The sequence below is a fragment of the Mustela nivalis genome, assembly GCF_964662115.1.
Source record: "Mustela nivalis genome assembly, chromosome: 5".
Classification (NCBI taxonomy): domain Eukaryota; kingdom Metazoa; phylum Chordata; class Mammalia; order Carnivora; family Mustelidae; genus Mustela; species Mustela nivalis.
In genome coordinates, this window is record NC_139024.1 from 106,046,355 (window position 1) to 106,073,539 (window position 27,185).

The following is a 27,185-nucleotide window of genomic DNA, read 5'->3' on the forward strand; positions in this document are numbered from 1 at the left end:
CATGCTCACCCATCCCCCCACCTGCCTCCCATCTAAAATCCTCAGTTTGTTTCTCGAAGTCCACAGTCTCTGATGGCTCATCTCCCCCATTGGATTTCCCCCAATTCACTTTTCCTTTTCCTCTCTTAATGTTCTCCATGTTATTCCTTATGTTCCACAAGTAAGTTGAACCATACAATTGACTTTCTCTTCTTGACTTAACATGTATTTCGCATGTATTTTTAGAAGCAGGTGATTGTGATGTATGGTGGAGTGTCTGAAATACTGACTTGGTTTTGGGATTCTCATCCCCCCTAGTTTCATGAGTCCAGTGGACAACTGCACTCAAGCTCAGCTGCTTTCAGAGGTTCAGCATGGTCTAGGATAGAAAGAGAGTCTTAGGAGAAGCATGTGATCCACAAACCTGCCCTAACTGTTCTGTTACTGGGGAACCAAGAGAAAATGGTTTCATTTTGACAAACCTTATGTTTTTTTTTTCTTTGTAAAATGTATCTTCTATGATATAGCACTGAATTATTTAAAAAAAAAGTCAGAGAAAGGCAAACTACAGAAAAAAAAAGTGGTATCTACATTTTCTGATAAGCCATTAGCTCTTGACTGTATATCTTAAAAAGTCATGGGCTCAGTAATAACACTTTAGGCCTGTATCTATGTCTATATGTTCAAATATTCATTCACATTTGTATTCATACCAACCACACTGGACTCCTTCGAGTTTTTGTTTCAAATTTTTTCAAGTACAGAGGATAAATTTTTTTGTCTCCCTCTCTTAAGCACAGCAGTTTTAAATCAGGGGAAGTGACATGGAAGGCTGTGGGACTAGTAAGACTTAAGTGATGTTAGTTAGATTAAAGGCCTGAAGAGAGAGGGAACAGGCCAAGGTGTTTTGCTTTGTGTCTATCAGATGCCGGTGTTTCACCAGAAATTCAGCAATCTCACAGCAAACCCTAACGGGTGGCTCGAGTCCCAGTCGCCTGAGATCATGTAAATCAAAAGTTATCAGCTGCTCTGAATCTCTGGGACCTTGGCATGTGTACAAACTCCATGGATTTCTTACTCTAGGAGAAAATAGAATTATCCTTTATTTTCTTTCTCCTTTTTCTTTCTTCCTCCTTCCCTCCCTCCCTCTCTCTTCTTCCCACCTCTCTGTCTCTTTCTCAACAATTAAATCGTCAGCAGCAGCAGCAGCATGCACATAACATATATTTGTTAATTACTTGGTATGTGGCAGGTACTATGTAAAACATTTTTCAGGCAGCATCTCATCTAATTTTCATAAGAACCCTGCTATTAATATGTCCATAACGAAGTTGCAATTAACATGTCCATTATTCAAATGAACTGACTGAGGCTTAGAAAGTTTAAGTAACTTGTTTACACAGCTAGTGAAGGCAAAGCTATTAATCTCAAAACCCCATCCTCTTTGGTACATGCACCCTTTTGGTTTGGAAGGATAGGCTGCAAAATTTAACCTCCCCTATAATCAAGAAGATACCACAGGCCACTCTAGTATTTGAAACCAAAGGTTTTTATCAATTTACATAAAGAGGCCACATATCTGTGAGCTCTAATTAATATGTACATATTAGAACCAATATAGGTTCAAATATTAATTGACCTGGGCTCCAGAGCTTGATTTTGGAAAGCTCTTGATTTCTGTTTAAACTATGATGGTTGGCAAAAGAGTAAAGAACAATGATATATTCTCTTTTCTGTGATTATGCACATGTGTGCATATATATTTGCACACATGCTGACTTCCACAAATATATATCCACTTTCTAATTCAAAATGTCTTGGAATTTCCACTACTGATAAATTCCTCACAGACAAATGAGGAGTTATATGACATATAGAACATATAGCGTTCTTTTCTAATGGCGATGAAAGATTTACTATCCTTTAACCAATGTTCAGTTAATAATCAATTGTTGAAGTCAACTTTTCTTGTGTGTGCAGGTGTGTGTGTTTCTTTTATTATCTTCTTAGAAAGAATATATAAACACAACACAATAGCTTTTAAAAACATTCTTATATAGATATAGCCAACTAAAAATGACACCTATCCAAATGGCAGGAAAGATGGTTTCTAGGAGAAAACTGAAGTTATTTTGGATTGTGACTACCCACTAAATTCTCAGATATAAACAGTGAAGCCCAGAATGAAGTCTTATAGTTATATAAAGATAGCAAATAATAATATAAAAGCACAATATAATGTTTTATTGAAGTAAGTTGAAGCTTAATCTATCTCAGAAGCCTTTGAAAATAAATCCACTTATTGATGCATTTTGACTAATATTGGCAATGCAAATGGTATTCAATCAGTTCTAAATCATTTTTTTAAGATGGACTCTTTCTGCGAACTGTCCATTTTTATTAGGGTGTCTGAAAATGGAAAATTCCTCTCTCTGATCAGTTATGTTCTCACACAATATTTATGAAATTCAGTTCTGCTTGATAGATTTCTTAAAGCTCAAAATTCAACCATCTGTAAATCTCACTTCTCTGTAATGAGTCTTGGAATAAAAAAGAAGGGAAAATATGTCTGAGCTTCCAAAATAGACTTTACAAGTCCAAAGTTATTAAGCTCATGTATGTCTTTACTCAGGTGGATCAACAAATATTTTCTTAGGTTCATTTTACTTTTATTTTGCATACCATCCTAACAGATTTGATTATCTATTTAAAAGCCATGACAGATTCAAAACAACGGATGAGAGGGGAAGAAGTGGAGTACTTCAGATACACATTAACTGTGACCAAAATTTACCATTGAGAAGAATACATTGAATTATACAAGCCATCAAATGAATGAACTAAAATTTTATATAAGTCTTGGATTATACAAGAGAAACAATTCTATTACCTACCCCATTATAGAAACAATATAAGACTGACACCCATAATAATGAACCACTGTCATAAATGTAATGTTAAATTATTCTCAATAAATTTTTAAAGTAAGGATCTATACAATAAAAGGTAGAGATCTGGGCAACAACAACAACAACAACAACAACAAAAAACCAGGCAGATTTTATTCTACATAAACAAAGGTAGGTTATTTAGAATAGACATGGCCAAAGGTTTTCATTTTGTTATCTAATCAATGCAATGCCTTTTTTTAAACAATGTGTTTGGTTGTTAGCTAATGTCCCAAGATGTAGCTTAAACCTTTGGCTTTGGTGAGTGTTCACCACTGAAGATGTTGAAACTAATCAAGTCAATCAAAAGACTTAACTGAACCTCTGGGATATCGTATTTAATCAGTTATTGATTATTTTTAATACTCATTTTAGATTTGAACCATTACATACAACCTGTATGAAAAACTATAATTTATGCAAAGATTTCCTGATTAATAAATGTCAACATAAAGAGAGTAGCACTTCACTAAGTTATTACAAGTGAGAAGAAAACAATACATTATTATCTCCCTCACAAAAGGATTGGGATGAAAAATTTAGATTTATTCCTTTTGTCTTAAAAATAAAAGCACCAAGGGGCGCCTGGGTGGCTCAGTGGGTTAAGCCGCTGCCTTCGGCTCAGGTCATGATTTCAGGGTCCTGGCATCAAGCCCCACATCAGGCTCTCTGTTCAGTGGGGAGCCTGCTCCCCTCCCCCACCTGCCTCTGCCTACTTGTGATCTCTCTCTCTGTCAAATAAATAAATAAAATCTTAAAAAAAAAAAATAAAAATAAATAAAAATAAAAGCACCAAAACAAGATGGAAGAACTCAATAGAGAAGATATAATGAAATACCCTCCTAAAAACTCAGGAGGATAAAACTCTAGATTTTTCAGACCACCCTTCTCTTTTAAGGTGCTAAATTGTGAGTTGTCAGTACACATGGAATGAACACCTCTGTGCTCCACCTCCAATATCACAGATGTTTACAGCTAGAAAGTGCCATCTAGATAATCAGTCCAGTGATTTTCAAAGAGAAATATACATCAAAAATCACAAGGAATTATGTTATCTAGGTACCAGACAGATCCATGTACTGAATCAGAATTTTAAGCATGTGTATTTTTAAAGTCAACTCTCTGGTAAAGAATGATTGGTACAAGTCTTTGATTCTAGAGTAGAAGCTGATAGTTCAACTAAAAAGTGCAATAGCAGGTACTTGTTTATGTATATTCTGGTATTTAAATAAAATGGAAAGCTAAATTTTTCTTAAATTAATAATATAGTACCCTATAAAGTAGATACGAGTGACTATTCTAACAGTTCTTCATTTTATGCTTCTACTAAGTTGTGACTTGCATTAAATCATTGAACAAATCCATGTCAAAGTCAGACAGTCTCCAAAAGTTCTTGCTATCCTTTTTTTTAAAAATAATTTTAAGATCTTATTTATTTGACAGAGAGAGAGAGAGAGCATGCACAAGCAGGAGGAGCGACAGGCAGAGGGAGAGGGGGAGAGGGACGTAGGCTCCCCGCTGAGTGAAGAGCCCGAAGGGGGCGTTAATCCTAGGACCCCAGGATCATGACCTCAGCTGAAGGCTAGGACCTTGGGAACGTGACCTCAGCTGAAGGCAGATGTTAACCAACTGAACCAACCAGGAACCCCCTACTATTGTAAGTTACTCAAAGCTTTTAAGATGTTTAACCTAATCAAGTTTTTAAAATTAGTATGAAAAATTCTTTTTTTTTTGAGGTTTAACATTTCAGATGATATTCTATAGAACCCATGACTTAAAAACAATATTATTATATGACACAGAATAGAGATTATATATAAGAGCTAAGACATATCAGATTTGACAAATTTTGTCATATTCTTATATAATAGAAATCACTGGAAATAAAATTTGTTACTATCATTTTTTGCTACAAAATGTTTTTTTTTTCTTTTCTTTTCTCCATCAAGGAGTATTAGGCAGTCTGTGTGTTTGAAGAATTTTAGAGCTCCCAAACTCTGCCCCTAAATCAGAGTCTCTGTTAATTTCTATCAAGTGAGATTAAGCAAATCTTTATGGAGAGGAAGGGCATGAAAGAAGTGAAGGCTTCTGTATTTGGACAGAGAACAGTTGGACTAATTCCACACTGATGGAGAATTTGTAATCCTAGAGAGAGAGCAGAACCCAAGGTTTTAATGGTTCCAACTGGATATGCTGAAGGGACAACTGGGACCTCACTACTAATTAGCTAAACACCATGCACTTGAGGGATGCAGAGAAGATTCTGGGAGCCAAATTTGGTATGAAAGGATTGGAATCATTTGGCAGACTAGCCCATATTTGAAAGTAGTGTGGGGATGACAAAATGGGCATTTCAGTAACAGCCAAGATGAACTAAGGAGAAGAGGCTATTCTTTCATAATCCTGGCTTGAGCCACTCCCAGCATTTATTCTCCAATACCAAATGGAGGAAATGGGCAACTCTCAAATGACTAACACAGATTTTTCAACCATATGGTGGTGAAGGTAAAGGAAGTTTTATTTTTACTAGAAAACACATAAATTCAGTTTGTTTTTTGCACCAGAATATTTGGCAGAAAATTTTTGTTTGTAGTATAATAGTATACATAATATGTATACATTTTAACATAGTTGTATATGAATGAAAACTTTGTCTTTTCCACACATTAGTTCTGCTGCACTAGTTTTGTTTCTTCTGCTGTTATCAAAATTAAGCATTCATTATATATGTAAGATAGAAGAAAATGAAAGTAAAATGAGAAGGGAAAACACTTGAATAATTTGATCATATATTTTTAAATAACCACAAAGATATATTCTCAAATATACCTCAGAAATTTACATGAGAAAATAAGTCTTATTCTACCCATTCTTAACATTTGTGTCTTGTTATGTGCTAAGCATTCATATTTTTCTATTTTTCTCTCATTGTTTTCTTAGGTTTACTGAACCATAAAGGAGGGAAAGAAGAAAACTGGCTCACTGTTACAAAATACTTCTCATCCTGGTTTTAAAGTCTTCTGACTTTCTGCTTTTTCTCTAAACTCACATTCATGATGCTACATGTATCATAAAGAAATGCTGCAAGCATAAAAATGTTAATTGAAAGCTACACCCACACCAAGTTCAAAGAACATGCAAGCCTAATATAAGTGTCATTGCCTGGGTTTGTTTGAAAAGTTATGCTCAGGAAAACAAACAAACAAACAAAAACCAGACTGAGGGGCATCTTGGTGGCTCAGCGGGTTAAAGACTCTGCCTTGGGCTCAGGTCATGATCCCAGGGTCCTGGAATCGAGACCTGCATTGGGCTCTCTGCTTCCTCCTCTCTCTCTGCCTACCTTTCTGCCTACTTGTGATCCCTGTCAAATAAACAAAATCTTAAAAAAAAAAAAAGACTGATGACTCTTACAGCCAAATGTGAGTGCCCTATAGATTGAATAAAGTCATCTTTCTGTTTATCAAAATTAACTATTTTGTAGAAGCATCACCTTCCATGTCTTTCCTTTTCTTTTACACTTCAAAGCCTTTAGCATTTCATGGTTTTTTTTTTTCCAATATGTTGTAAAACAGAGCAGATATGAAACTCAAACTGGACCTTGCTTTATTGCTTATTTTAGCCAGGCTCTATTTCAAAATTATGAGTTTTAGCTCTGTCTTCTTTTTCTATTTATTATTATGTAATGTATTACTTTTAAAATTACATACTACTTATTCTTATACAAAAATGTAATATTTAATATGATATTGGTATAATGGTTAACTTCAAAGGCCTGTGTGCTCAACCCCTACACATTCCAAAGGAGGGACTTTTTAACTGGGACCTGGAAGGTAACCTCTGAGTATTGGAATATCCTGTCTAAAAACAGTGTCTTTGATACCTGATGACATAATATATGTATACATTGTGAAACACTTACTACAATAAGGTTAATTAACACATCCATCCCATCACATAGTCACCGTGTGTGTGTGTGTGTGTGTGTGTGTGTGTGTGTGTATCTACTCTCTTAGTGGATTTCAATTACATGATGTATTAGTATTAACTACGGTTACCACTAAGTACATTAGATCTTTGCTTGTGCCCTTTGACTAGCATCTCCCTATTTCCCCTACCCTCCACCATTTTACTCTGTTTCTGTGAGTCCCACTTTTTAAAATTCTTATTTTTCTTTACTCTTATTATCTTAGTTTCTGGACACAGGAGTCAAGATTTAGGCTAATACTAGCCTAAAGTTAATTTGAATAGCTTCTAACTGGCAATTTATAAAATGAATAAATGAGAGAATACTATCCTTGGAAGTTCTATGATTTGATATGATACACTTTCTAAAGTTGCAGTCTCTAACTTCTTAAACAACTATCTTAGTATCATACGGATAAGCTATGGCAAGTTCACGTCTAGAAGGGGAATCTTATGGTTTTGAGTATGAAGCTCTTTCTACTGTAATAAATTCCTATTATTGCTGAAGTTATTGGTGAAATCATGGACTAAAATAAAGCTTATCTGCACTATGGAAACTAAATGATTTACCTGCAAGTAAAAGGAATGCTTCCTCAAGCCATACTAAAAAATAAGCCGTGACCGATCTCACATAATTAGATTTAGGGGGTTTCAGTAAGGAGTTCAACTCTCTGCCAAGAACCGGGTTTCTTCTGACTCTCAGCTTTGCTGTCTTCAGGGTCATTTATCATTAGGTGGCACCTCACCTCTTCTTTGAGCTTTAAAAATGGCAACTGTAAATACATGTATAAGATCTAGTTGTTGGAAGATCTAGAAGAGGATACACCAGTGAAGAAGGCTTCCCCCAGAAAGAACACTCATCTCAGAAGCCAGCATAAAGTCATATGCCCACTCCTTCAGGAGTTCTCAAAAGTGGAATGGAGTTAGAATGACTAAGACAAAGCATCTGGTATAAATAAAGACAAAGCAACAGGGCCACTGTGCATACCTAAATTGTAGTTAGATAACTGATGCACCCTCCATTTCTAGTCTTTCCCATCTAAATATTAATTGTAATTCTCCATTTAGATGCCTGCCTCTCTTGTGGGAAAGAAACAATATGCCACAAATCAGCCTTTCACTGTAAAAACAATGCTAGTACACTGATAGTCAAAATACGTCAGTGGAAATGAGTCTGTTTTTCAAAGCAGTTTCTTCTAACTTGAACTAGTGTGGTCTTTTAGTGAAAATCAGCTTTGTTCCTAAAAGATAAACTGTAAGCCTATACTAGTAGTGCAGCATTAACCTGTGTTGCACGTCATTTATTTTCTGAAGTCAGTCAGTGAATCCACCTTCAGTAGATATTTCTTATGTCAGGCTTTCTGAAAAATGAGAAGCCTGAAGGAATCCCATTGATTTGCCAACTGTGTCACAGTCCGTTTAAGGCAGAATGGCACATGCTTGTGACAAAGGTGATGACAAATGGATATGTACTGAAGGGACAGCACCTACACAGATGAATGAAGGAAATTATGGAAGCACACAACACCAGATAGAAAGCAAGATAAAATTTAAGATTATAAATATCAATGAAACACATTATGTGTGTATATACCATCCTGAATTATATAAAGGTGCATATAAAACTAATGTCATTTTGGGGCTCCTGGGTGGCTCAGTTGTTAAGTGTCTGCCTTCGGCTTAGGTCATGATCCCAGGGACCTGGGACAGAGTCCTACATCCAGTTCCCTGGTCAGTGGGGAGCCTGCTTCTCTTTCTGTCCCTGCCCCTCCCCCTGCTTGTGTTCCCTCTCTCACTGTGTCTCTCTCTGTCAAATAAATAAGTCTTAAAAAAAGAAAAGACACGTCATTTTCTAGAATAATTTTTTGATATTTTACACAAATTCAATATTACCAAGAACTGTCTAAATTGTAAATCTAAAAAAGATTCTGTTTTATAATATTTACATCAACTTATATATAGTTATGAATGGAACACTTTTTTATTATTAAGTTAAAATAATATAAGTTAAACATATAAGTAAATATATATATAAATAAGTAAATATATAAGTTAAAATAATATTTCTTGAGTTTCTGTTTTCTAATCTTTCTCCATATATATATATATATATATATATATATATATATATATATATCTCAACTTGACATACACACAAATGTTAACTGTATTTGTAGGGATTAATTTATGCTATCCCACAGTAAGATAAGTTAATAATATTCATGGATACTAACGAAATGAAGATCTTTGCAGGTAGAATTGTGCTCACAGGCATTCAGGATACAATCATCAATGTCCTGTTCACACCTCAAGCCAGCAAAACCCGGATTGCATAAGCAGGAGAAGCCATTAACCACTAAGAATGAGAGAGAAGAGAAAATAATATATCTTTAATAATGCTATGAGTATTGCTAATTATTCTCAAGAATGTTGCATTCAAGTAAATGCATTTCATTTTTAACCAAAGTAAATGTGAATTCACAGCTCTCTACAGTATTATCTAAATAACTGTTTTGCTTAGTTCTATTTAACTTTAAAACTTTAATTTGAAATAAAAACAATTACAATAAACATTTGGTAGCGGTTTGCAAAACAACATGACTATACCCAATTTTTTTTCTTCTCTATTTCATTTGTCAGTAAACAATACCTATGATAAACAGGTTACTTTTATATCAATTAACTTTAGAAGTTAACTCATAATTAAGATTTTGTGTGACAAGGCAGACTAAAGTGGGTAGTAATCTGAAAGTTGACATTGAGCTACTTAAGCCTTAGTTAAAAAGAGCTTTCACATTTCATCATGATCTTTTAAAACTAATAATAAGAATCTGTCCTCTATTTTATCATTAATGATTTAAAAAAAAAAAAGTTTTCTGAAGCATCTCAAGGAAGTGCTGACTGCATGAATTGTAGTTGGGACAGGAACAGATTTATGGCTACTTCTAGTCAGTTCCTGGGTTCTTCATTATCCCTGAGATTTACCACATAATCTACACTGTCACTCTGCCTCTGCACATGTACCTGCTATTGCTCTCACTAAATGTTGAGGTCCTGGGTAGCAACAGAATTTTAATACACTGTGTGGTATTTAGATGGCCTCTAGGTTTCTGTAGCCATGCTTTTGAACAGTACATTCACTTGGGCTTTTAGAAAGAAAACCAGCTCAGGGACGCCTGGGTGGCTCAGTTGGTTAAGCAGCTGCCTTCGGCTCAGGTCATGATCCAGCGTCAAGTCCCACATCAGGCTCCCTGCCAAGCAAGGAGCTTACTTCTCCCTCTGCCTCCGCCTGCCACTCTGTCTGCCTGTGCTTGTGCTCTCTCTCTCTCTGACAAATAAATAAATAAAATCTTAAAAAAAAAAAAAAAAAAGAAAGAAAGAAAACCAGCTCACAGCTGCCAAGAAGAAACAAGGGAGACACAAGAATGGCAGCTCCTTAGGCAGGATTTTACTATTATGTTTTACTATTTTCATGTGGAACCCTAGTTTTTAACATCCCCGTGAATCAAAATAACTAATATACAAGTATAGTTGCAAATAATATAATGAGATAATATGGGATCAGCTGTGTTTCCTTACATGATATATATGGCATTGTGTATGTTAACAAATTAAAATCAAATGTTAGAAAACATGTAATTAAGACATTGTAGAGTATCATCAATCATGATAGTTTTAAAAATGTTCATAATTATAAATTCAAGTTTGGATACTGATACAAATTGGCAAGTAACAAAAACTACAGTCAAATTAACTTTCTATGCAGATAGAGATATTCTCTGCAAATTGATGAATTCTTCTAAAAGAAAAATGACAATAGATAACTTTAAATTAGCAAAGGGTCTGAAAGACAGAGATTGGTGTTAGCAAATAAAGCTTGCATTTATTATCAAGAAATATGCTTTTTGAATGTTGGTTATTCTGGGCTAAGAAGCTAAGAATCACGCCAGGTGAGTACCTGGGGAATTAAACTGGATACCATAGGTAAAATAAATAAATGAAAAAACATAATCTGTTTAAAATTTAAAACAAAGAAACAAACAAAAAAAAAGGGTGTTTTTAATCCCCCCACATCTAATTTGTTAACTACGGGCTATGTTAAAAATTAATCACCATTTTATCAGGAAATACTATTTTTAAGCATATTGTCTTGTTTTGCTGTTATTTTTTTTTTAACCAGAAAATAAAGTTACTGTTTTAATTAGTTTTTGTTTATAAATATTTCATACTCCTGATCTGAACTGAAATTTTCATCAGATATGCCCTGCCTGAATTTGGATGTACTATTAATTTTACACTTAAATTCATAATTAACATCATTTATTAGTTGTCCTGAAACAAAGCTGATGTGATAAAAATTCATGGTGAAAATATAGATGTATTTTAATAATGTATTGCCAATGTGGGGAATAAACATATGCTTGAGATTTACAATTTCATATTTACATATTAATAATTGTTTCTAATATATACTCATGTAATAAATAATGTTAACTTGAATTCAGGAAGTTTGGCTTCCCAAACTATCTTATATTTGAGAAAGTATTTAGAATACAATATCTTAGACTTATGCTGATATCAGTTTACATGTCTGATCTAATTTTTAATAAATGTTTTGGGTCTCTGGTAGTAAAAATCTCTTGGATGGGAGGTTAAAAATATATTATGGTTAATTCTATTATGAAATAGGTTAATATATCAGGTACTCAAAGTTTACATCTTCCATAATATATTATGTATGACCTCCAAAGTTTTAATAGGTAATGTTGTATTACAAGTAGCATATTTGAAAATTGTACTTTCTTACTGTATAAGGAATTATGCCTTAAAGTATTTTCTTATATTTTTTTCTTTTTTCTACTATTTATTCTTTTAAAATTTTTATTTAAATTCCAGTTAGCTAACATACAGTGTAATATTAGTTTCAGGTGTACAATATAGTGATTCAGCACTTCCATACCTCACCTGGTACTCATCACAACTTATAAAAATCATACGCATATTATAATCACATGCATATTATATCACTTAGAATATATCAGATCTGTCCTATCCATAGCCATATGTAATCATTATTCTAAGGTTACCTAGATCTAAAAGTGTTGCTAACTATTCTCTGAGGCATACTGTTAAGACCCTTCCTTATTTTATAGTGAACATCAGAAATTGAAGAGTCATTCCCAGCATTTCCAAATACCAATGGGCTTGAGATTAGAAAAAGGATAATAATGACTTATTTCAAGGTAATTTGAGAATTTCACAAATTTAAAAACACAATTTTAAAGTAACAAAATCTGAAAAAAAAGAAGAAAAGAGAAAAATGATCATAATGTCAGTTGAAATCAGGAGTAGAAAGCAGGTGGCCCATAACTCCAAAAAATATTTTGCTTAGTTGCCATAGTGTTAGAAAAGTTAATTCTATATTAACATCTACAAGATATTCCAGTTTGTGAGGGCCCCACTTCTCCCTGTTGTTTTAAATTTGGGCTGCTTCACACAATTTGGAAAAAATCGGTTATGCTCTTTAATGACATGCATTTACAAAGCACTGGTTTAAAGAAAATAACTCAAAATTTCAGCTGAATCATCCTATTTCAAAATAAAATGACTTTTCTTCAAAATTTTCTTCCTCACAGATAATATTAACCATTTATTCATTTAGTGGAGGATCAAAAATATATTTTAAAAGTGATAAAATAAAACAAGATGGACAGTTTTTTTTGGTCAACATCCTTCTAGCTCATTCTTTTTTTCCTCTTTGCCCCATAGTGATATCCAGTTCACAGGACTATTTCATGACCTATTTCTCCTGTGTCTCAACAAGAATTATCCATTTTAGACTTGTTCTTCCATATCAAAAACCGTGTTCTAATATTCAATATTTCTCCTTTATGTTCTTTCTCCCTTTCCTTCCTCTGATCTTTCCTTTTCTCCTGACTGTCGTATTTTTCCTCTATAAATTTAAATTTCTTCAGGAATACATATTTGATAGGAGGAAATGCATGTGTGTGTATGTGTATGTGCATCTGTGTAATAGATTTGATAAAATAATGATTTATTTTAAATCACTGTAAGCAGTGTTTCTCCTACCTATAAGTACCTATAAGTATTTTCAAAATCTATCATTAAAAATAAAGCAAAAAATGGCTAATTCTAACATCAGAACTTAGAAGTCAAATCTCATTAGATTTTCTCATTTGCCAACATTATACTCACAAAAATATATATGAATTCATCATATGTGGGGGTCTTTTGTGAAAATAATAGGGATTGGCTTTGACACTCATAGCAGGATAAAATCAGTAAATAATCAAGGTTGTATATTGACTCATTCCATTATTGTGTCAGAATCTACATTAGACTACTCTACAAGAATTGCTGTGACTGAGTGAACTCACTGTCATAGCAATATCCATGCAAGCAAGGGCTGGAACTGCACTCATCGACATTGATCTCACAGTGTGGACCTGCAAAGCCTTTTGCACATTGGCACTGGTACCCAAGAGGAGATATTTCCAGATCCATTTTCTTTCCAAACACAGCACCATTCTCACAAGGATCAGTAGACTCACAAGGCCCCAAATCATGGTAAGAATCTGAAAGGGAAGAATCAGAGTGTCCATGTTTATTTAATGAACAAATCCCAACTGCTGTCACTTATGGCATATGTCTGCATAAATGCATTCAACTTAGTCTCTAAGCAATGACTCATAATTTTTGTCAATATTACCATTGTGATTCTCTCTCTATATATTACAATTTAAGAAAGAAGTGTTATTTATGATTTCTATGCTTCATCTAACAAAGCACCAGCAGGCAGCAATGTTAAGTGACAGCATATTTAAATATACCATTTTGTTTCTTCATACTTTATACCTCTTGTTCAACAATGTTCTCTGAAGACATTGCAATTAAAAAAGTACATTATTGATGATTGATTCTCCCTGGGTTTTTTGTCTTTGTTTCTGTTTTTCTGGTACCCTGGAGGTTGCTATCACTATAAGCTTTGCTTGATGGATTTGTTGCTATTCTCAAAACAAGTACACAGTGAAAAAGGAACATTTTAATAAGGTTTTAATCTTCAGAGTAACACCTCAGTCCAGAAACTAAGTTTTAAATTTTACTCAGGGACTGTAACTAGATAAAGCGACTGTCACTGCATAAAATATACACAAGTATTTAGAGATAAGAAATAAGATGCTTGACCCAAGGGAATACATACCGAACAAAAAGTGAAGCATAAACAGCATTAAATTGTTCAACAAAGCAAAATCATTATTCAGGTATCAGTTTTCCAGACATAGTAAAAATATTTGTATATTAGGTATTTGGCAAGTACTTAAATAATAGCATCCATTCATCAAAATATGTAGCTTATACATACAAACAGTGCCTGGCTGTATATCTCAGAGAAGAAAATAACAAATAATCATTAAGTCCTTTACTCAGATTTTCTTAGTAACTTCTCATCTGTAGAGATGAAGGGATAATAAACAAACTGGGTTAAGAGATAAAGTTTTAAAAGTTTAAAATATTATACACAAACAATGAGTCATGGAATACTATATCAAAAACAAATAATGAACCCTATGGTGACTAACATAACATAATAAAAAAAATAGAAGTATAGCAGTAAGTGGAAAAATTCTAAAACCTCTGGATCTCTATGATCCTCCCCCTCTTGTTGTCAAGGAAAAAAAAAAAAGTAGGACAATCCTAGAAACTGCTGAAGACATCAACAGTGTATACAATGAAAGATCCAAAGTAATACAATAAGGGTCATAAAATAAGACCAATAGAAACTGTACCAAGCTGAGGGACACTGGGATATTTCAGTGGGTTAAGTGTCTGCCTTTGGCTCAGGTCATGATCTCTAGGACCTGGGTTTGAGCCTAGTGTTGGGCTCCCTGCTAGTTAGGGAGTCTGTTTCTCCCTCCTGGTGTGCCCCTCCCCCTGCTTGTGCTCTCTCTCACTCTTTCCCTCCCAAATAAATAAATAAAATCTAAAAAAAGAAAGAAAGAAAGAAACTGTACCAAGTTGAATAGATACCCAGTATCTCAGGTTTCCAAGTTCAGTAAAAAGAAATAAAAATAAAAACTACTTCCAAAGAGCATAAAAACAAATTATTTCCTTCAATTAAAAAATCTATTAAGTGGCTTTTCAAGAGCTATGGTAAATAGTGTGGAGAATTAAATATACAAGGCCTCTTCCTTTGCCTAAAAACATTATGAGGCTGAAGTATATTGCAAATGGTGCCTTCCTAGATACTATTTTTATCATAAAGAAAGTATCTTCTTTGCAAAATAAGAGAAATGGCACTGAACAACATCCACCAGAAATAAAACAATGAATTATACTTAACAAAAAGTTCTCATGCATGCCCTTCTTTCTAATTACCTACTTCTAAATATTTAATTGTAAGAATAGGTATTTTGCTTTGCTAGTGAGAAGTTAATTTAGCTTGTCTCTTTCATAAATTGTTGCATGCATATAATGCATTAGATTGCTGAGCAATAATTATTACTTATATTTGAAAAGACACTCATGGTATTATTTTTTACCAGTTGATTTTTATACTTATTCACCATATAAATAATTTAATGAGCCCCTACTAGGTGTAAAGCAATGAGGTAGAAGCTGGGGTTATAAACAATGAGGGTTCACATAAGCAAATAAATCACTACAGTGTGATATAGGATAAATGTGGTCATACTAAGGGATGTTCTCATGCTCTCACGCTAAGGAATCACTGTAGCAGGAAGAATTCTAATATGGCCTCTATGGCCCCCACACCCTGAGGACAAACCCTATAGAATCCTCTCCCTTGAGTAGGGGTAAGATTTGTGAATGTGATGAACTACCACTTTGATGATTAAGTTATATTATATTTCAAAAAGGATATGTAGAAATATTAAAGTCACTGGATCAGATGACTTTGAATCAACTGAAAGAGAGATTTTCTTGGGAAGTTCTGCCTTAATGAAGTGTGACTTTAAAAGAATGCAAAGACATTCTGATCTGCTGGGAGGTATAAAAGAAGTCATAGTCATTCTGATCACCTGGAAGGAACAGAAATTAGGAAAACAATCCTATTTGTAAAAATAAAATGCAGCAAAAATAATAAAATAAATATGAATAAATTTAACCAAGGAGGTGAAAGACATGTATTCTGAAAACTGTAAAACACTGATGAAAGAAGTTGAAGATGACCCAAAGAAATGGAAAGATATTAAATGCTTATGAATTGGGAGAATAAATATTATTAAAATGTCCATAATATCCAAAGAAATCTACACATTTAATGTGATTCCTATCAAAATACCAATAGTATTTTTCATAGGACTAGAAAAAAATGATCCTAAAATTTGTATGGAACCACAAAAGACCCTGAGTAGCTGAAGTAGACTTAAAAAAGAACAAAACTGGAGGTTTCACAATTCCAGATTTCAAGATATACTCCAAAGCTGTAGTAATCAAATGAATATGGTCCTGGCACAAACATAAACATCTAGATCTATGAAAGAGAACAGAAAACCCAGAGATAAATCCACAATTGTGTGTCAATTAACCTCTGACAAAGAAGTAAGAACATCCGAATGCGGGGGAGGGGGCGTGCCTGGGTGGCTCAGTCACTGGATGTGTGCTTTTGGCTCAGGTCATGATCCCACAATCCTGGGATCGAGCCCCACATTGGGTTTTCTGCCCAGCAGGAAGCCTCTTCTCCCTCTCCCACTCCCCTTGCTGTGTTCCCTCTCTTGCTATGTCTATCTCTGTCAAATAGATAAATAAAAAACTTAAAAAAATATATCCAATGGGAAAAAGAGTCTCTTCAACAAATTGTGCTGGGAAAACTGGACAGCTACATGCAGAAGAATGAAACTGGATCACTTTCTTACACCATACAAAATAAATAAATAAATAAACCCAAAGGGATTAAAAACCTAAATGTGAGACCTGGAACCATAAAAGTCCTAGAAGAAAGCTCAGGCAGTTTTTTGTCAGTAATTTCTCTGATATCAGCTGTAGCAACATTTTTCTAGATGCGTGTCCTGAGGCAAGGGAAACAAAAGCAAAAATAAACAATCTATTCAGACTATATCAAAATAAAAGTTCTGCACAGTAAAGGAAACAGTCATCAAAGCTAAAAGAAAAACTGTAGAATGCAAGAAGATACTTGCAGATGATATCTGATAAAGGGTTAGTATTCAAAATATATAATGAACTTACACAACTCAACACCCAAAACAAACAGTCCAATTTAAAAATGGACAGAAGACATGAACAGACATTTCTCCAAAGAAGACATACAGATAGCCAACAGACACATGAAAAGATGCTCAATATCACTCATCATCAGGGAAATGCAAATCACAGTGAGATATCATCTCACTCCTGTCAGAATGACTAAAATCAGAAACACAAGAAACAAGTGTTTGCAAGGATGTAGAGAAAAAGAAATCCTGTGCATTGCTGGTCAGAATGAAACCTGGTACAGCCACTATGCAAAAAAGAAGGGAGGTTCCCCAAAAAATTCAAAATAGAATTACCATATGATCTAATAATATCACTACTGGGTAGTTAAAGAATACAAAAAAAAAAAAAAAAAACCACTAATTCAAATAGATATGTGCACCCTTACGTTTATTGCAGTATTATTTACAGTAGTCAAATTATGGAAGCAGCCCAAGTGTCCATCAACAGATGAATGGATAAAGAAGACATGATATAACACCATGTGTTAGATATATATATATATATATATATAGTGGAATATTACTCACCTACCCAAAAGATGAAATCTTGCTATTAGCAACAACACGAATGGATCTAGAAAGTATAATGCTAAGTGAAACAGGTCAGTCAGAGAAAAACAAATACTATATGATTTCAGTTATACGTGGAATTTAAGAAACAAAACAAATGAACAAAGACAAAAAGAGATAAACTAGGGGTGCCTGGGTGGCTCAGTGGTTTAAAGCCCCTGCCTTTGACTCGGGTCATGATCCCAGGGTCCTGGGATTGAGCCCCACAGAGCAGAGAGCCTGCTTCTCCGTCTCTCTCTGCCTGCCTCTCTGCCTACTTGTTATCTCTGTCAAATAAATTAACTTAATCTTTTTTAAAAAAGAGATAAACTAAAAACAAACAAACAACTCTGAACTATAGAGAGCCGACTGATGTTCACCACAGGGGCGGTGGGTGGGAGGATGAGTGATATAGGTGATGGGGATTAAGAGGACACTTATCATGATGAACACCGAATAATATATAGAATTGTTGAATCACTATATTGCACAATTGAAACTGATATAACACCATGTGTTAGATATACTGGCATTAAAAAAAAATCTGTTATGTTAATATGTTATAAAAGGAAGGAAGAGTTAAATGAAATTCACAAATTTGAAATAATATCTCTATACACTGGGACAAGATCATATAATGCTTTGTGTTTCATAGGACTTGGACCTGTGTGCACTGAGAAGATGTTAAAATCCTTTCTTAAAAGTTGTAATGAGCTATACTAAGCCTGCTCACACTGAGAATTACATTGCATTTCTAAGTTGTATTTAAAAACATATATAACGTTTATTTTTTTTCCCTGAGGTTTTATTTTGCCGAAAACTATATCTTGTTGACACAATTTAAACTCGATAACCATAGTAATATACATTTTATTTGCATACATAGTTGGTAGGAAAAATTAAAAACCTATTTTCATTATTTTCCTTTTACAACTATGTCATCAATATGCAAAATCCCAAATGCTTAGGTTTCAACTGAAGTTGTACTGGTAGTAGAAATGTGCATTTAACTGAACTATTTTTCCTTTAATTGAAATTTGCAACAATCACATTAGTATGCTATTTTCAAGTGTATGAATCACTTTTAGTATCAAGTTCTTTATGATATTATTAAGCTTAAAAAAATACTGGTTTTGAAAGCTTTAAATGGATATTGATGTTTATGAAAATGTGAAAATGCTAAACATGAATCCATTATTAGTTTAGTGGTTTGAATTTTTTCTTTATGATGACTCAAATAAAGAAAAATGCTTTTTAAAGACTCTGAAGTGATAGCAAAATTCAGAAATTTATAAAAAAAGTAGCAATATTATAAATTAGTACATAATAGGTTAGGTGCTACATTTCTGTTAGGAAGTGTCATATAGGAGATGTAAATGACACTAATAAGGGCACAGTGACATCCACTACAGAGATACATGAAATGGAAATCAAGTCCTCCAGCTTTCAGCTGATTCAAAAGATCAGCCTGGACAGAGAGTTAGAGGTATACATTCTGGGTAAACAGAGTAGTTCTTTATGAAGCATGCGTCAAAATATCGAAGATGCACTCTTTATATCCTCTTAAAACTCATTATGAATCTATTATCCAAACTCTAAAAGACGATGCTTTTTACTAAACAGAAGAGCTAGATGACATTGTGTGTCTTTAATGGATATTTATATAAATATATATATAAATATAATATAATAATAATAATATAAGTATATAATTATAAATAAAAATAAATATTTTTGTGCATTGTAAATGACCAGAGAGGTCTACAGTTATCTACCATCGGAAATTTCATGTAGACTAATGAAGCCTGAGTGATTTTTTTTTTTAAAGATTTATTTATCTGAGAGAGAGAGATTGAGAGAGAGGGACAGCACGAGAAGGGAGAGGGTCAGAGTGAGAAGCAGACTTCCTGCTGAGGAGGGAGCCCAATGTAGGACTTGATCCAGGGACTCCAGGATCATGACCTGAGCTGAAGGCAGTTGCTTAACCAACTCAGCCACTCAGGTGCCCTTGAGTGATGATTTTTATGGGGAGATATAATCGGTCTCGTTCTACTACACCTCCATCTCTGTTTCCATTTCTAATTCCATCATGTCTATCACCCATCTCTCTGTCTCCCAAATACTGAAACGCACAGCTCCCAATCAATTTTGGAGATTTAATTTTTTCTCAAAGTTAGTGGTCAGTGAGACAGAGAACAATGGAAAAAAACACATTTTTCCCTCATAATCCTTAGATATTTCCTCATTTATTTTCCCATAATCCTCATTTATTAGTGGCACATAAATTGGATGTATTTTATAAATATTGGCCATATATTAGAATTTGCAATTTAAAATATTCTAATAAAAACTACAAATGGCCTCTGATTTACTTTGGTTTATGATTTTTCAACTTTACAATGGTGCAAAAGTGATATATGCATTCAGTAGAACTGCACTTTAGATTTTCAATTATGATCTTTTCCTGAGGTAGCAATATGTAGTATGATACTCTTGTGATGCTAGGCCACATGACTATGAGATTAGAACCATTCTGTACCCAAACAAGCATTCTGTTCTTCACTTTCAGTACAGTGTTTAGTAAATTACACAAGATAGTCAACTCTTTATTAAAAAATAATCTTGTTTTAGATGACTTTGCCCAATTATAGTTAATGTAAGTGTTCTGAGCACATTTAAAGTAGATTTGGCTAAGCTATGATGCTTGGTAGGTTAGGTATTTTACATGCATTTTCTACTTCTGTTAAATTCAACTTATTAAAGGTTTAGCAGCACATAAGTTAATTGGAAATTGAGGAAGAACTGTATATTTAAGGTATACAACATGATGACTTGATACATGTACACATAGTGAAATGATTACTGTAGTCAAGTTTACTAACATATGCTCACATAGTTACAATTTTTGTGTGTGTGTGATTAAGCACAAAAAAAGTATATGTATGTATATATACACATACATATATATAGTATTGCTAATTTTTGTTGTACTATTTTGCAATGTTATCTTCAGTTTTATTTTAAATATTACAGATAGAAATTTTAAATTTTGGAAATAAAAAAGAAATTCTATTAGATTATTTCAGTGCATTCAAACTGAAAAAGTGTCAGAGATGAAAGATAATTGAGACCAAAGCAAGAAAGGGGTGACATAGTTCTTTTAATCCAATAATTTCTGCATTAATATTTATTTTAAAACATTGTAAATTTTAGATCAAGATAATTCCATTGATAATAAGGTCTGTCTAATAGGAATATTTTTAATCCTTTATCATAAAATTTTTATGGAGCTACATAACCCCACAGAAACTAATGATCTAATTATTCTTTACTCTCCCTTTCCTTTCTTCACCTATGCTTCTAAAGAAATATAAACAAACATCGTGTCTTAAACCAGTCTCATCGCCACTTTCAGAACCTTTGTCCTGTTATTTTCTGTCCCACCCATTTTACAAAAAAAAATTCAGTCATCCACGTAATGGAGTGTGTGGTTAAAACTGTGAACATAGGGATACCTTGTTGGCCAAATCAGTTAAGTACCCACCTTCTGCTCAGGTCACAATCCATGAGTTCTGGGATCTAGTCCACGTAGGGCCCCCTGTTCTGTGGGGAGCCTGCTTCTTCCTCTCGCTCTGCCTGCCACCCTGCCCCTTGCATGTTCTCTCTCTCTCTGTGTCAAATAAATAAAATCTTAAAGGTTCACCTGGATGGCTCAGTGGGTTAAGGCCTCTGCCTTCCGCTCAGGTCATGATCTCAGGTCCTGGGATCAAGCCCCACATCTGGCTCTCTACTCAGCAGGGAGCCAGCTTCTCCCTTTCTCTCTTTGCTGGCCTCTCTGCCTACTTGTGATCTCTGTCTATCAAATAAATAAAATCTTTAAAAATTTTTTAAAAATTAAAAAAATTAAATTTTAAAAACAAAAAAGTTAAAAAAAGACTGTGAACACAGGAATCACAATGATATGCTAGAAAATACCTATGTGAACACAGGAATCACAATCATATGCTAGAAAATACCTATTTTATACAAAAAGAAGAGAGTAAGTGAGGAGAGTGGAACCAAAAAAGATGTTAAGACATATAGAAAAAAAACAGCAAAATTACTGGCATAGATCCTACATTATCAATAATCATGCTAAGAGAAAGAAGCCAGTTATAAAAGTTCACATCTCATTATATTTCTATTAAATGTCTAGAATAGGCAAATCTATGGAGGAAGACAGTAGAGTGTGGCTGCCTAGAGTTGGAGGAGGGAGGAGATGAAGAGTGACTGCAATGGGTACGGAGTTTCTTTTAAGGGTGTGGAATGTTCTTAAATAATGTGGCAATGACGGTTGTTCAAATCTGTGATTATGCTAAAATCTGCCAAATTGTATAAATATCTGAATTTTATGATATACAAATTATATCAACAAAGCTATTAAAAGAAAATAGGGTAATATTATCTTTTTTAATAATATTAACTGATATTCCTGTTAAACCCTGGTTAGTCTCCATTAGGTCAATCTACCGATTGATTAAGGGAAGAATAGACACCATATACAATTAAGAATTCAATTGATCAGGGTCATTGGCCTATAATTTTATTTTCTTAAAATGTCCTTATCTGACTTTGGTATCAGGATAATGCTCAACTTTTAAAATGGGTTTGGGAATGTTTCCTCCTTTTCATTTCTTTTTTTTTTTTTTTTTTTTGGAAGTGTTTGAGAAGGATTCTTCTTCAAATGTTCAGTAGAATTCACCATGAAAGGGTCTAGACCTAGGCCATTCTTTGGTGGGAGGTTTTTGATTATTAGTTCACTCACTTTACTCATTATTGGTTTATTCAATTGTTCTATTTCTTTATGATTCAGTCTTGGTAGATTGTGTGTTTGTAGAAATTTATTCATTTCTTATAATTCATCCTATCTGTTGGCATGTAATTGCTCATAGTGGTCTCTTAGACCCTTGTATGTGTTTTCTGCAGGCATGGGTGAAATGATTTTTTTTTTAGCAAGGGTCTGAAGGGCTAAACCCCTGATCTTGATAGCCATAGTAAACTTAGCAGCACTGAAAGCTAAAGGGAATCCCCAAAGTTCAGGGTGGTGAGGTGAACTTGAGAAAATGAGAGAATGATCTTACAATGAACAAGGAAAGAGAACAGACCACAATTTACATCAATTTTGGTCTCTCAGCAGAGAGTGTACGGTACAGTGGTAGAAAAGGGCAAATGGATGAAGCACTATGAGAAACTTCAATAGAAGCCAGAGAAACTCAGGTACAACACACAAATGAAACATTTTTCTCCAAGCCATGATATTACATAAACCAACTCTAACCCCAGATGCCACACTGAAGTGAGTGGGGGGGATCTCAAAAGGAGAAATCCCACAAAACACAGATTATTTAACACAGAAAAAGTTGGCATTTAATCTGGGAATAGTAAACTACCTTATATCAACAATGACAATACTTTTAAAATAAGCTTTTAGTCAAGCTTATTTTATGTCCTCAGCAGCAATAGTACCTTCAAAGATATGCTGAGATTAAATATAAAAGGAAGTTGCTTGTCTGCAAGTTTACATTTTTAGTACTGTATATTTTGATCCTGTACACAAACTCCAAGATGCTGACTTTCAGTTTAATGAAGAGCAGGCAAGCTTGGGACACAAAAACCCCCTACATCCCAAAACTGTGATACATTGCACAATACTGGGGATGTCACTCAAGAATAATATAAATCTTTTGCTTTTAAGTAAAACACCAAGTATTTATCAGGGAATACAGTCTAAGAGGTCAGTCTAGATCCTTGCCTAGTCATTTTCCCAATCCCTTATGTTAATGCCACTGACAGGATTACGATTTTCAAGAATATTTCTCCTATCACAAGACATTTAATTCAAATTTTAAATTAAAATATGGTACATAGTGGCCCAATAAATTAATCAGTCTCAAGTAAAAAATAGTTGATGAAGTCAAAAGTTTGAAGAAAGCACAACACTCAGAGGCTTCTAGGTCACATGACCATAGCTTTTAATACAAACAACTTTAGTCTCGCAGGTGGTCTTAATTTGTCATCACATTTTACAAAATTATGTTTACTTTGGAAAATAGTAATAAATGCATATCTGTAGTTTCTACTCTGAGTAAATAAAGGATAAAGGTAACAGTTTAATGAAAATATTTCTAGCATTTGTATGTTTAGGGAGTTTTGATTCACTGATGAGGCATATAAAGTCAATGTAAGGTAAGATATGAGGCATGATTTAGGTAATATTCATAATAATAGCAATCACTTAGGGGCGTCTGGGTGGCCAAATGGGTTAAGCCTCTGCCTTTTGCTCAAGCCATGACCCCAGGTCCTGGGATGGAGCCCCATATCGCTCCCTGCTCAGCAGGGAGCCTATTTCTACCTCTCTCTCTGCTTCTCCCCCAGATCGTGCCTAACTGCCCACCCCATAAATAAAGAAAATCTCGAAGAAAATAGTAACTATTACTTAGAACTTAAAACACACTAGGTACTATCTTCTGTGGTTTATATGTGCTAACTCATTTTAACCTTATAAAGAACCTATGAGTGCTTATTGCTATTATCCCCCCCTTTTTTTAAATTTATTTTTTTTAAATAAACATATAATGCATTTTTATCCCCAGGGGTACAGGTCTGTGAATGACCAGGTTTACACATTTCCAGCACCCATCATAGCACATACCCTCCCCAATGTCCATATTCCCCACCACCCTCTCCCATCCCCCCTCCCCCCAGCAACCCTCAGTCTGTTTTTTAAGATTGAGTCTTTTATGGTTGTCTCCCTCCTAATCCCACCTTCTTTCATTTTTTCTTTACCTACCTCCCAACCCACCCACATTGCATCTCCACTTTCTCATATCAGGGAGATCATATGATAGTTGTCTTTCTCCAATTGACTTATTTCGCTAAGCATAATACCCTCTAGTTCCATCCACGTCTCCCAAATGGCAAGATTTCATTTCTTTTGTGGCTGCACAGTATTCCATTGTGTATATACACCACATCTTCTTTATCCATTCATCTGTTGATGGACATCAAGGTTCTTTCCATAGTTTGGCTATTGTGGACATTACTGCTATAAACATTCGGGTGCACGTACCCCTTCAGAGCACCACGTTTGTATCTTTAGGATATATACCCAGTAGTGCAATTGCTGGGACATAGGGTAGCTCTATTTTCAGTTTTTTGAGGAACCTCCACACTGTTTTCCAGATTGGTGGCACCAGCTTGCATTCCCACCGACAGTGTAGGAGGGTTACCCTCTCTCTGCATCCTCACCAGCATCTGTCATTTCTTGATTGGTTAATTTTAGCCATTCTGACTGGTGTGAGGTGGTATCTCATTGTGGTTTTGATTTGGTTCTGATTCCAAGTGATGTGGAGCATTTTTTCATGTGTCTGTTGGCCATCTGGATGTCTTCTTTGCAGAAATGTCTGTTCATGTCCTCTGCCCATTTCCTGATTGGATTATTTGTTCTTTGAGTGTTGGGTTTGCTAAGCTCTTTATAGATATCTTCTCCCATTCTGTCAGTTGTCTTTTGGTTTTGTTAACTGTTTCCTTTTCTGTGCAAAAGCTTTTGATCTTGATGAAATCCCAATAGTTCATTTTTTCCCTTGCTTCCCTTGCCTTTGGCGATGTTCCTAGGAAGAAGTTGCTGCAGTTGAGGTCAAAGAGGTTGCTGCTTGTGTACTCCTGAAGGATTCTGATGGATTCCTTTCTCACATTGAGGTCCTTCATCCATTTTGAGTCTATTTATGTGAGTGGTGTAAGGAAAAAGTCCAATTTCATTTTTTTGCATGTGGCTGTCCAATTTTCCCAACACCATTTATTGAAGAGACTGTCTTTTTTCCACTGGACATTCCTTCCTGCTTTGTCGAAGATTAGTGGACCATAGATTTGAGTGTCTATTTCTGGGCTCTCTATTCTGTTCCATTGATCTATGTGTTTGTTTTTGTGCCAGTACCATACTGTCTTGATGAAGACAGCTTTATAATAGAGTTTGAAGTCTGGAATTGTGATGCCACCAACTTTGGCTTTCTTTTTCAATATATTCCTTTGGCTATTCGAGGTCTTTTCTGGTTTCATATAAATTTTAGGATTGTTTGTTCTATTTCTTTGAAAAAAATGGATGGGATTTTGATAAGGATTGCATATAATGTAGATTGCTTTAGGTAGAATAGACATTTTCACAATATTTGTTCTTCTGATCTAGGAGCATGGAACATTTTTCCATTTCTTTGTGTCTTCTCAATTTATTTCATGAGTACTTTATAGTTTTCTGAGTATAGATTCTTTGCCTCTTTGGTTAGGTTTATTCCTAGGTAACTTATGGTTTTGGGTACAATTGTAAATGGGACTGACTTCTTAATTTCTCTTTCTTCTGTCTTGTTGTTAGTGTAAAGAAATGCAACTAATTTCTGTGCATTGACTTTATATCCTGACACTTTACTGAATTCCTGTACAAGTTCTAACAGTTTTGGAGTGGAGCCTTTTGGGTTTTCCACATATAGTATCAGATCATCTGCAAAGAGTGAGAGTTTGACTTCTTCTTTGCTGAATTAGAAGCCTTTATTTCTTTTTGTTGTCTGATTGCTGAGGCTAGGACTTCTAGTACTGTGTTGAACAGCAGTGGTGATAACGGACATCCTTGCCATGTTCCTAACCTTAGCAGAAAAGCTTTCAGTTTTTTTCCACTGAGAATGATATTTGCAGTGGGTTTTTCATAGATGGCTTTGATAATATTGAGGTATGTGCCCTCTATCCCTACACTTTGAAGAGTTTTAATCAGGAAGGGATGCTGCACTTTGTCAAATGCTTTTTCAGCATCTATTGAGAGTATCATATGGTTCTTGTTCTTTTTTTATTAATGTATCACATTGATTTGTGGATGTTGAACCAACCTTGCAGCCCTGGAATAAATCCCACTTGGTCGTGGTGAATAATCCTTTTAATGTACTGTTGGATCCTATTAGCCAGCATTTTGATGAGAATTTTCCCATCTGTGTTCATCAAGGATATTGGTCTATAATTCTCTTTTTTGATGGGATCCTTATCTGGTTTCGGGATCAAGGTGATGCTGGCCTCATAAAATGAATTTGGAAGTTTTCCTTCCATTTCTATTTTTTGGAACAGTTTCAGGAGAATAGAAATTAGTTCTTCTTTAAATATTTGGTAGAATTTCCCCAGGAAGCTGTCTGGCCCTGGACTTTAGTTTGTTTGGGGGTTTTTGATGACTGTTTCAATCTCCTTACTGGTTATGGGTCTGTTCAGGTTTTCTATTTCTTCCTGGTTCAGTTGTGGTAGTTTATATATCTCTAGAAATGTATCCATTTCTTCCAGATTGTCGAATTTGTTGGCGTTGAGTTGCTCATAGTATGTTCTTATAATGGTTTGTATTTCTTTGGTATTGGTTGTGATCTCTCCTCTTTCATTCATGATTTTATTTATTTGGGTCCTTTCTCTTTTCTTTCTGATAAGTCTGGCC

The 27,185-nt window shown here is 34.5% G+C and overlaps 1 protein-coding gene across 1 annotated transcript in view; it reads right to left on the bottom strand.

The window, feature by feature from the left end:
* The window catches only part of EYS (eyes shut homolog), a gene marked incomplete at its 5' end in the record, with an annotated part of 1,535,590 nt that overhangs the window by 1,191,570 nt on the left and 316,835 nt on the right, over nt 1-27,185 (bottom strand). Inside the window, 1 exon segment of the mRNA XM_082729457.1 lies at nt 9,125-9,246. Within this exon segment, the coding sequence (XP_082585583.1) occupies nt 9,125-9,246 (122 nt within the window).